Here is an 11,473-nt window from a genome sequence, read left to right on the forward strand (position 1 = left end):
ATAAGGTCATGGGAATGTTTATCTTTGGGGAGGCACAGACAGGAGTGGTAACTGGGAGGGGCCTGGAGGGAGGCTTCTAGGTGCTAACAATGCTCTGTTCTAGACGGGAGGGTGGGTGCATGGGTGTTTACTTTCTGATAATTTATTGAGCTGAATCTTCTGATTTGTGCCCTTTTCTGGATATGTATTATATTTGAAAAGAAAGTTTGGGCCGGGCGCAGTGGCTCACACCTGTAATCCCAGCACTTTGGGTGGCTGGGGCAGGCGGATCACTTGAGGCCAGGAGTTTTTGAGACCAGCCTGGACAACATGGCAAAAAACCATCTCTAGTAAAAACAGAAAAATTAGCTGGGTGTGGGGGTGCGTGCCTATAATACCAGCTACTCAGATGGCTGAAGCACAAGAATTGCTTGAACCTGAGAGGCAGAGGTTGGAGTGAGCCACGATTGTGCCACTGCACTGCAGCTGGAGCGACAGAGCAGGACTGTTTCAAAAAAAAAAAAAAAAGTAGATGAAGGCACATCTGCAAATGACCAAAATGGAAGCAGTAACCGCTCAGAATGTGAACGCTAAATGTCTGCAGTGGAACTTTTTAAAAAAAAATATTCTACTCCCAGAATCATTTGTTTTGTGTTTTGACATTATCGTTCAGTCTGCCAGTTTTCTTATTTATTTATATTTATTTACTTACTACTTTTTGAGATGGAATCTCACTCATTGCCCAGGCTGGAGTGCAGTGGCATGATCTTGGCTCACTGAAACCTCTCCCTCCCAGGTTCAAGTGATTCTCCTGCCTCAGCCTCTTGAGTAGCTGGGACAGGTGTGTGCCACTGCGCCCAGCTAATTTTTGTAGTTTTGGTAGAGATGGGGTTTCGCCATGGTTGCCAGGCTGGTCTCAATTTCCTGACCTCAAATGATCCACCCATCTCAGCCTCCCAAGGTGCTGGGATTACAGGCATGAGCCACCATGCCCAGCTGTCAGTCTGCTGGTTTTCCTAATTTCAGGTATCCTCACAGAAATACTGTTGAATGTTGATGGTACAAAACAATGTTTAATTATATGACTTAGGCTAAAAGGTAGTCAACCATTTCAACATAAAATAAGTCCTGGTGATGTGAGAAGGGGAGAGGGAATTGAAATAAGTCTGTTTTTTCATAAGGGGGAGATTAAGTATTGTTTAAAATGACAAACCAAGAAGGTAGAAGCAAATTATTCAGAGGCACAGCAGCAATCATTAGAAGAATTATAAATAGTGTTAAACAATGATTGCTTCCTGGAGAAGGGGACATGGAAAAAAAGACTAAAGACTGCTTCCACTGTAAACTCTCTGGACCATCTGATTTTTGTCATGTGCATATTACTTTGATAAATGTAATAAGTTACAAGATTTCAGGTTGCATCATTCTCATCTACTAGGTTTAAAAATTGCTTTTTGAGTTTGTGGCACTGACTAGTGCAAGAATAATGTCTGCAGTCTATCTGTCGTCTCTATGCTGTGACTAAAAGTGAACGTCGTTTCTCAAGTACTCTTAGGAGGACAGCTGTATTCATGACGTAATCGTGCAGAGCTTCTGGATTATGATTCTGCAATTACTTCTGTTTTCTTTTTCACTTTATTTATAGATATATTTAAATTAGAAACGAGCCAGGTTTAGAATTACATTGTACACGGACAAGCAGGGAGTTATGAGCATTTCCATTCAACAATTTGAAAGGCAGCCATTATCATCAAACCAAAAGTAGACAATCAATGATAAAAGTGAAACTCCAAAAGCACTCATGTATTAATAGTGACATGAAAAATTTATTCTATGCATTATTTTTTAAACAATAAAATAAAACTTATCTGCATTTCTTCTGCTCTGCTTACTTATAAACATTACCTTTTGAGTGAAGTTCAGCTATTGAAAAATTGGCTATATTTATTTTACTTCTAAAATTATAATTTCTGAGATCCTTAAATGCCTCATTTCATTATTTATCTTCATAAGAGGCCTATTAATACACTCCATTTCAAAGCTCTGATAAGATTTTCTTCAAGGTAATTTTTCTCAAAATTTAGGTATTTTCTTGCATACTCTCTACTGCATATTTTAGTGTAAGAAAAATATTCAGAACATCTGTTCTAGAGACAGGGTCTTACAGGGCTTCTTTGTTTTTGTTTATGTCACACAGCAATTTGTCATGTTTTATATAAAGCAGGTGCTCAAAATGGTTTGTCATACTGAATCATATTGAGTATTATAATATCTGTCATTACAATAGAATTAGCTCAAACTTGAGTGAAAAAGCAGAGTTTATGGTGTACAAAAAGTGATTAGTCATATGTAACATACAATTGAAAGTCACATTCCCGTCAGAGATGCTTGTGTAACTTAGTTAAGTCTCTCCACCTGTTCTTCATTCACTAGATGGTCCCCTCTGTCAGGCACTGTGCTAGGCGTGGTGCACACTAAGGTGGACAAGATCAGGTCCTTCCACTGTAGTCACTAACAGCCTCGTGGAGTTGTTTGACCAGTGAACGGAGAGTTACAGCATAAAGTGACCCGGACTTTCCCTCTCACTCCTTTCTTTTCACTACTAAAGTAGTGTGGGTGTCTTGGCAAGGTGAAATAAAGAGGCAACGGCTTTCTCAGCATAATAATTAGCAAGAGAGAGGTTATTTGCCTTGTAGAAAGAATCTGAAAGATTTAGGTGCCTCTGCCTAAACACAGGCAATTATCTTGTCCTAGGGGCTCTTGGGGCTAATCCTCCAGGATGGGGCACTCAGCAGTGGAGTCCTGACCCTGGGGGAGGCGGGAGTGATAGAAAAGCCCAGCAAGGGTAAGAGGGTGGAGAAGAGTGCAGGAAAGGGACTCCTGGATTTCCACTGGAGCAGCTTCCGAGTGGACTGAAAAGTAACTTGATAGGAAAAATCAAGAAATATTATCAGGGTCCATGATGAGACTGTGGTGAGACTGTTATCTTCCTAGACAGTGGGGGCATCAGTGACTGTTTATACCATTGTAAAGGTGTTCTCAGTGTCCCACAGGGACCCACGGGATGGGAAAGGAAGGGAACACCCAGCTGAGGCTGTACAACAGATGTGGGAGAGTGGTAGAGCTAGGATAAGATGTTTTGGAATCTGCAAGTTGTTCAGTAAGGCTCAGGCATGGATCGCATGTCCAAAGAAGCTGACCCCATGTCAGTGCTTTCTTATGCAATGACAGTCAATTATCATGAGTGTTCCTACTCTGGACAGATTTGGGGCTAGGAAGTACAATTCAAAGTTGAGCAAAAGAATCTCCTTTTGAGGATGCAGAGAAAAAGGAAGGGTGGGCTGAGTTGTTCTCCTCAGGGATACAGTCCACTGGTGACAGAGATTTGTAATATTCATCTTCCCCATCAAGTACTTTCATTTGGCTGCAACAACAACAACAACAAGGATTTTCAACAAAAAAGAAAACAAATGTCACAATCATCACTGGAGCAGCTAAGTCGTGTGAGTAGCTGAAACAGGGTTGAGTCCCAACACTGGAGGGGAAGGACAGCTTAGGAAGCTCAGGGTTTCCCAGTGCAGAGGTACCAGGGTCTGATCCACAAAGCCCTTCACCTTTGGGTCACGCACTGGTAATGGGTCCAGTTTTGTGGTGTCTGGAAGTTGTGGTCATATTGCAGCTTGATTTGTGGGATTGAACTGTCTGCCTGTCTCCATCTGGTTCCCTCTAGATGAGAAGCTTTTCCTCCTGACCTCCCCGAATTCTCTAACTAGTATCAATTATTTACTTCATTGCTATTCTCAATTGAGATGCTAACAACCAAGTGAAAGACAAACTCCTTACTATCCTCTGTCTAACCAGTGGGGCACATTTCTCTTTGTACATGTTTTAAGGCCCAGGGTAGGATAATGTGGAGGACGTGGCCTTTTTGTACTTGGTAGAGTGCTCTTATTTGTGGAAGGAGAGTTTTATATAACCCACTATATGTCTCTAGTTATGAAGAAAGTACAATTTCCTGGAATAATTGTAAGAAATACCATTTGTCCTTAGGTGACAATTTCAACCTTTTTGGACAGAATAGATTCAAGTTTTGTATACCTGATACTGGGAAAAGTAGTTTCCAGTGTCAATAAGAGTGGCAATATCTGGACTGCATATTTTTAGAAGCCTCTCTGGAAAGTTTTGCATTTTCTGTAATATCACAAAGGACCCCTTCTGTTTACAGTTGCTTAGAACTAAGAAGACAGATATTTACCCAAGTTTTCTTGGCTTCCTCTTGCTCCCTTGATATTCTAGAGTTCCCTGTGGAGAGGGCCAAGAACACACAGTCAAAGCAAAGCAGCAAGTCGTTAATTTTTAATTCAAAGTGATTTTGTGTTGAATGCAAGCAGATGCTGATAATATCAGAAGTCACAGCATAATTTTTTTGATCAAAGGGCTCAAGTGAGCCTGATGAAGCATGCATCTTGCTCGTCTTTGATAAACCGCATCAATTATTCACCGTGAAGGCAGACATCCTGACATGAAAGCAACAGATAAAGAGCCTAAGCACATGTTCAAGACGAGAGCATGGGAGTGGGGGTGGGGCTGCGGGGTGGGAACAGGTAGTAATAACAGAATTATTAACTGGAAACAAAGCCAGTGAAACCGCTTTATGGCCACTTTGAACTCACATTTAACTGGTTATAGTACATGGTGTCCTCAGGGCTGCTCAACATTTTGGGCTGCTGATAGCGTCGGCGAGGTGTTCGTTGCTTCTGTGCGAAACCATTTTCTGAACCTGAAAAAGGGTAGCAAAACTTTGCTGTAAACTGTCTCAGGTGTTGAGAAAATTCAGGGAAAAATGGCTCTTCACATATGAACTTGGCAGGAACTGTGTCCTATTTTAATGGGCATATTAAAAGCTTTGCTAATATTCGGAGAAATCACATCCTAAAATATACGCACCGATTGCTAAGTGTAAACCAGGGCCACTGTCTGTAACTTTGCATTCAGCTTTCTGATCTGAATCAGCGGTCCAGAGTGACAGAAAGCATGTTGGTGTTTCCACACCGGTGAAGTATAAGTTGGCAGTAAGCGTTTATAGAGTGGGGTGCCCTTAGTGTGATGACTAAGTTAGGACGACCAAAGAAATCTGGGTTTGTTTGCACCACATCCTGCAATGAGAGTTCAAAAACATCTGGAGCACACATACTCTTGGGGAGATGAGAAGCAAACCTTTTGGTGGGATACATTTTTGGGATGGGGGAAATGGCTTGAGCTAAAATGTACCGAAATGCTTTGAACAATACCACTGATCCATGCAGTCTCTGGAGGTGGTGTAAAAGAGAAGGGGAAAGGATGATTGCACGATTACATGAAGCAGTCTCTCCCTGCTAGTCCTGATTTCAGAACCCTGGACCAAGAGTATACTGGAGATTAAGAAACCATGAGTCAGAAGAAGTCATCATTCATTTCCCTTCCAAGCAAATGATTTTATGGATCTACTGTCCTTTGGCTCTATATCTGAATCAGGATTCAGCAGGTCTGATTTTTTGGCAACACACACACGCCTGTCATAGAATATTGTCCATGAATGTTGTTGTCTAGAGAAAAGCTATCAATATCCTGGAGGACAGTGTTTATCATAAACCCTGGAGGAATTTTTTAGAGTGACTTAGCAAAATAGCAAAATATCGGTTCCCTAAGTATAAAGTTTTGTATCTTGATTTTTCTTGAATTGGGACATACCTATATTTGGACAAGGCTATCAGAACCCAGCCTGGCCAACATGGTGAAACCCAGTCTCCACTAAAAATACAAGAATTAGCTGGGCATGGTGGTGTGTGCCTGTAGTCCCAGCTTCTCAGGAGGCTGAAGCAGGTGAATCGCTTGAACCCGAGAGACAGAGTTTGCAGTGAGCCAAGGTCGCACCACTATTCTCCAGCCTGGGTGACAGAGTGAGACTTGGTCTTTTTTTTTTTTTTTTTTTTTTGAGACAACCAGAGCCATCCATTCTATATACCCATTTTTTTTTTTTTTTTTGAAAAAGGGAAACAGGCCCATAAAATTGAATGACTTACCTTAGATCAAGTGGCAGGGTGGATACCCAACCCTAGAGTTCTTACTTCTTGTTCCAATAGGATTTTTTTTTTTTTTTTTTTACACTATAGCATATTGTCCTTTTTTATTTTTTGAGACAGTTTTGCTGTTGCCCAGGCCGGAGTGCAGTGGTGCCATCTCTGCTCACTGCAACTTCTGCCTCCCAGGTTCAAGCTATTCTCCCTCAGCCTCCCAGGTTCAAGCTATTCTCCTGCCTCAGCCTCCCAAGTAGCTGGGATTACAGGTGTGCATCATCATGCTCAGCAAACTTAAGTTTTTTGTGGAGATGGGGTTTCACCATGTTGGCCAGGCTGGTCTCAAACTCCTGCCTTCAAGTGATCTACCCACCTCGGCCTCCCAAAGTGCTGGGATTACAGGTGTGAGCCACCATGCCCGACCTCAATGAAAAAATATTAATTAGCATAGCAAAATGATGTTGCTTGCAGAGGGTTCCAACAGCCTTAAAAGACATCCTCATCCACCTTTTCATGAACACTGTGCAGAGCACAGGACTCTAGCCTGTTGTGCTGGTAAGGTCCTGAGAACACAAACAATACAGCAGTTCTTTCTGATGGTTCCAACATAGCTCCTCCTCGTTTGCTTTGTAAAGTCCATACTCTGCAATATGGTAGAATGTGAAGCTGTGAGGCCCTTTTGTGTCGTCTCCTTTCTGATTTATAGATGAATGAACAGAAGTGTCCAGAGGTCAGGCTGCTGGTGTGAAGCATGCTCTGGAGGTCTGACATCACTCTCTCTTAGACTTTCTAATACGGCAGGAATTCCATCCTGCTCAAAAGACTGATCTTTAGAAGTTTTTGGGTTCAGCTAGAGTTCAGCCTAGTTAGGCTGGGCTTCGTATTTACACAGTGTTTACATTTTATCAGAGGTTTTTATTTATATTGTCTCAACTGATAATGCTTAATATACGGTATGATTTTCAACTTTTGTTCTTGAGGAACTTGCTGTTTCATCAGCTTCTATTCTTTCCCTGATTCTTATAAGGAATTAAGTTATTAGATAGAATGTTCTTAATTTTAATATTTCTCCCATTACTTAAAAACAACTGTTGGTGTCTAATCTAATGGTATCTATACTCTACTAGAATCTGATATAAGCTGGTTATCTGATGTAGCATCAAATTTTAATTTTCGTTATTTTAGTTTAATTTCTCTATATGTCACAATGTTCTGCAAAGAATGCTGCAACTTCCAGGTGCTTTGCCATTGGAACAAATCTGAGTGTCACTGATACCATGATCCATTGTAAGCAACCAAATAAATAATGGGGAAATAAATCATTATTTAATAAATGCTGTTGGAATAATTTAATAGCAAAATGCAAAAATATGACTTAAATACAGACACTATAACATTTATCCTACATACAGCGTTCTTTGCAGAATTTTGTGGAAAATACACAGAGAAGTAAGACAGAGTCCCTGTTTTCAATCTAGTAGAGGACACTATCTTAAGACATTAAGTAACTTATTTAAGGCTGTTTAAGCTAGTGCTGTTGGGGTCAAATCGTTTAGTTTTTAAAATTCTATATCCTCTACTTTTCTCAATATATTTCTTGATTCACAGGCCATGACAAATTCTAGATGAGTTACATGGTTGAGCATTTTAAACATTCTCCAAAATACTTTAGAGAGAAATGAAATAGACTATCTCAGCTGTGTAAGAAGAGGTTAGTGACATGCATGGGTTTAATTATATTAAAGTAAAACGTTCCATATGATGGACAGTAACAAAACTAAGATGAAAGAAAGTGCAACAGAAAGATAAAAACAATTAAAAGATATGTACACATGAAAGTTATATCCACAATGTAGAAAGGCTGAGGCAAGAGACAGAGAAATACAGTTAGAAAACAAGGTACTGAAAAATGTTGAACTATTCTGACAAACAGCTTCAATTTAGCAATTCCTACTGCTTTTCTATTAATTAGCATACACCAAAAGGTCAGAAGACAATGTGTGAGGGCCCCAGAGAAACAGGAGAATCCACAGGTTCCCCACCTCCTAAAGTGCAACTTGGCAACAAATAAATAGAGCTGGCAGGGCTCCCAGTACTTTGGGAAGCCGAGGTGGGTGAATTGCTTGAGCTCGGGAGTTCGAGACCAGCCCAGGCAACATGGAAAAGCCCCATCTCTACAAAAAATACAAAAAATTAGCTGGGCATGTTGGCATGCACCTGTCTTCTGATCTACTCTGGAGACTGAGACAGGAGGATCCCCTGAGTTCAGGAGGCAGAGATTGCATTGAGCCAAGATCATACCTCTGCATTCCAGCCTGGGTAACAGAGTGAGACGTTGTCTCCAAAAAACAACAACAAAAGAAAACAGAAAAAAAAAACCCCAGAATTAAGCAAATTGTTCAAAGGAACACATTGCAATGAAGTAAACCAAAAGAAAAAAACCCGATTTGTATAAAGACAGACATAATAACACTTTTTATGGCAGAAGAAAGCTAGAAACATGATGCATACTCACATGTAAAAATTGTTTCATATTGAGTCACTGACAAAGCACTAATAAATGTGTATGATGCTATCAGAAGAAAATTCAAAACTTGGAAAAAGAAGTAAAATACAAAATAACATATAGCACATTGACTAACTCTATGCATGTACATGCATTGAGAAGTTTATCATGATCTTTCCCTTGAAAATTTAAATATTAAAAAATCAGTGAGGCACATAGTATGAAAACTTTTAGTTCTTTCCATAGATGAGGAAATTATAAACAAAAAAGGCTAAATTTTTAAGTGGCAGAGTGAAAACTTGAACCTGGTCTTCTGGCTTTTGAGCTAGTCACTTTGCATTAAGATATAAAACAATATGGTTATCAGATAGTTACCTAGTTCATTTGATTAGTTTATGTAGAGAAACTGGGCAACTCAAATTTGAACATTCACTTTTTTTTTTTTCTTTTTTTTGAGATGGAGTCTTGTTCTGTCACCCAGCCTGGAGTGCAGTGGCTTGATCTCGACTCACTGCAACCTCCACCACTTGGGTTCAAGTGATTCTTCTGCCTCAGCCTCCTGAGTAGCTGGGATTACAGGTGTCCACCATTGTGCCCGGCTAATTTTTTGTATTTTTAGTAGAGATGGGATTTTATCATGCTGGCCAGTCTGGTCTTAAACCGCTGAACTCAAGCAATCCACCCGCCTTGGCCTCCCAAAGTGCTGGGATTACCAGGTGTGAGCCACCACGCCTGGCCTGAATATTCACATTAGAATGTCAGTTTTTACTTTGAGAATCATAATGCTCATATTCTGAAAGTGGCCTATTTCTACCTCACAGAGATGCCCATGAGCCAAACCAAACTCTCCATTTCGTCATGCATTGGTGACTACCTCCTTACTCTGCATTAAAAGGTATATTATGTTATGAATACCAGTTTGCATTTAACACAGGTCTCTTTCCTTTTCAAGAATCTTTGTACCTCCCCCCAAACCCCTGCCCTGCACCTTCTGATTTCATATTTGAGACCTTTGACACATCTTCTGAATTGTTATAGAATTTCATAATAAACTGGAGCTAAATCTGTCAGAAAATGGAAGAAATCTGGATAGCATTTCAGGAGCACTGGCAAATGCATATTCCTTAATTCCTAATCCCAAACCATCACACTGTGGCTGCACACGTGCCCAAGCCCTTGGTGAGAGAGAAATAGCTGAACTCAGTTGGTCCGTCACATAACTTTAAACAATTGGTTTGTAAATTTAATTTTTCTTTTCCTTTATTAAACATGCAGGTATATCCAAGCTAGAGTTGCCAGATAAAATGCAGGACACAGAGTTAGATTTGAATTTCAGATCAACAAGCAATAATTTTTTATTACACCCATGAAGTGTTCAAGACATATTTATATTAAAAATGATTGGTTATTTATCTGAGATTCAAATCTAGCTGAGTGTACTGCATTTTTATTTGTTAAATCTGGCAGCCCTAATTCTTGCACAATTTAAAGTCACAAATGAGGCTTGTGTCTTCTTCCAAGTTTCAGAGATGAAGAAAACATCGTCTTCTACTCCATTTGGCTTCCTGAGTTGCAGCTACTTTAGCTGCAAATGCCCCCTCCTACACTGTCCTCTAAAACTTAATGTTTCAATTTTCATCATCTGCTATGTTCTGGTAAATTTCCTAGCAAGATGGAAGGAAGGGAAGGACAACTGCAAGGAAGGGCAGGATGGGGCCTTCAGCCCATGTATCCCCCAGCTTGGTGGGGCAGAATGGGTTCTTGGCTCCTGAGGAATGGGCAGGCAATGCACAAGGATCCTGGGGAGAAAGGAAGAGAATATCCTGAGAGAGCCATAGTCCCTGGCACCCGCCTGTGGGCCCTCATCAGGCATGGATACTTTCTGAGCAGCGTGATTGCTGATCCGCTTGCCATTTTGTGGATAAGGCATTCTCAGGTTCACTGGCCAAATGAAACATCCCCTTGAAGCAAACAGAATGTTCAGTGTTCTAGATTTACAGATGGCAAATCCTATATGACGTTATAAGCTATACCCCTGGGACATTTAAATAGGATTAGAGTTGTGCAATTAATTTACAGAGCTCTGCTAACTCTGTGCATAAAGGGAGGTGTGTCACTCCTCTGACCAAGGTTCTCAGGGCATTCGGAGGTGACAATAACCCAGATGTCAGCTAGACAATCTTTCTCCTCAATGAGGGCTGACCATGAGCATGGTACTCCATGGATACTCCCATGAAATAGCTTCTGAAGACAGGACCTGTCCCCTTACCATTTCATTTTTATATAGCAACTCTTGTTTTGCAAAGTACTTTTTATTTACTTCATCTCATTTTGGGAAGGACAAATAACCCTAAAGAGATAACAGAGGCATAGTGAGATTAAGAGATTACACAGTTAAAGGCAAAGCCCAAATGAGAATTCAGGTTTTTCAATGTCCAACTGAGAGTATTTATTTTTTTTTTTTTTTACATAATACCAGTTCAACTTTTAAAATACTGGACATTAATTTTTTTTTTTTTTAATCTCTTTAGGTGGTTCTAATGTGTAGTCAGGGTTAAGAACCACTGTACTTGACTTTACTTAATCTTTCCTTCCCAATAAGAACCATATCAGCAGAAAGTCTAACAATAATCTACATCACCTTAAAAATGAAGAAATGTGGCTGGGCGCCGTGGCTCATGCCTGTAATCCCAGTACTTTGGGAGGCCGGGGTGGGTAAATCAAGAGGTCAGGAGTTCAAGACCAGCCTGACCAATATGGTGAAACCCCGTCTCTACTAAAAATACAAAAATTAGCCAGTCTTGGTGGCATTTGCCTGTAGTCCGAACTACTCGGGAAGAGGCTGAGGCAGGAGAATCACTTGAACCTAACAGGTGGAGGTTGCAGTGAGCCAAGATTGTGCCACTGCACTCTAGCCTGGGCAACAGAGCAA

The 11,473-nt window shown here is 40.5% G+C and overlaps 1 protein-coding gene across 2 annotated transcripts in view; it reads right to left on the minus strand.

Annotated features, from left to right (window-relative positions):
- Positions 1–1,600: 1,600 nt before the first annotated feature.
- The window catches only part of MYO3B (myosin IIIB), a 499,023-nt gene continuing 489,150 nt past the window's right edge, over positions 1,601–11,473 (minus strand). For both annotated transcript variants that reach the window (XM_032293013.1, XM_032293014.1), the window contains 3 exons: positions 4,653–4,759; positions 4,235–4,281; positions 1,601–3,403 (listed from right to left, as the gene is read on the minus strand). In XM_032293013.1, the coding sequence (XP_032148904.1) occupies positions 3,265–3,403; positions 4,235–4,281; positions 4,653–4,759 (293 nt within the window). In that variant the 3' untranslated portion in view covers positions 1,601–3,264. The remainder of the gene's footprint in view (positions 3,404–4,234; positions 4,282–4,652; positions 4,760–11,473) is intronic.

This window comes from Sapajus apella, unplaced genomic scaffold, assembly GCF_009761245.1.
Source record: "Sapajus apella isolate SASKATOON/1434 unplaced genomic scaffold, GSC_monkey_1.0 scaffold28, whole genome shotgun sequence".
NCBI lineage: Eukaryota > Metazoa > Chordata > Mammalia > Primates > Cebidae > Sapajus > Sapajus apella.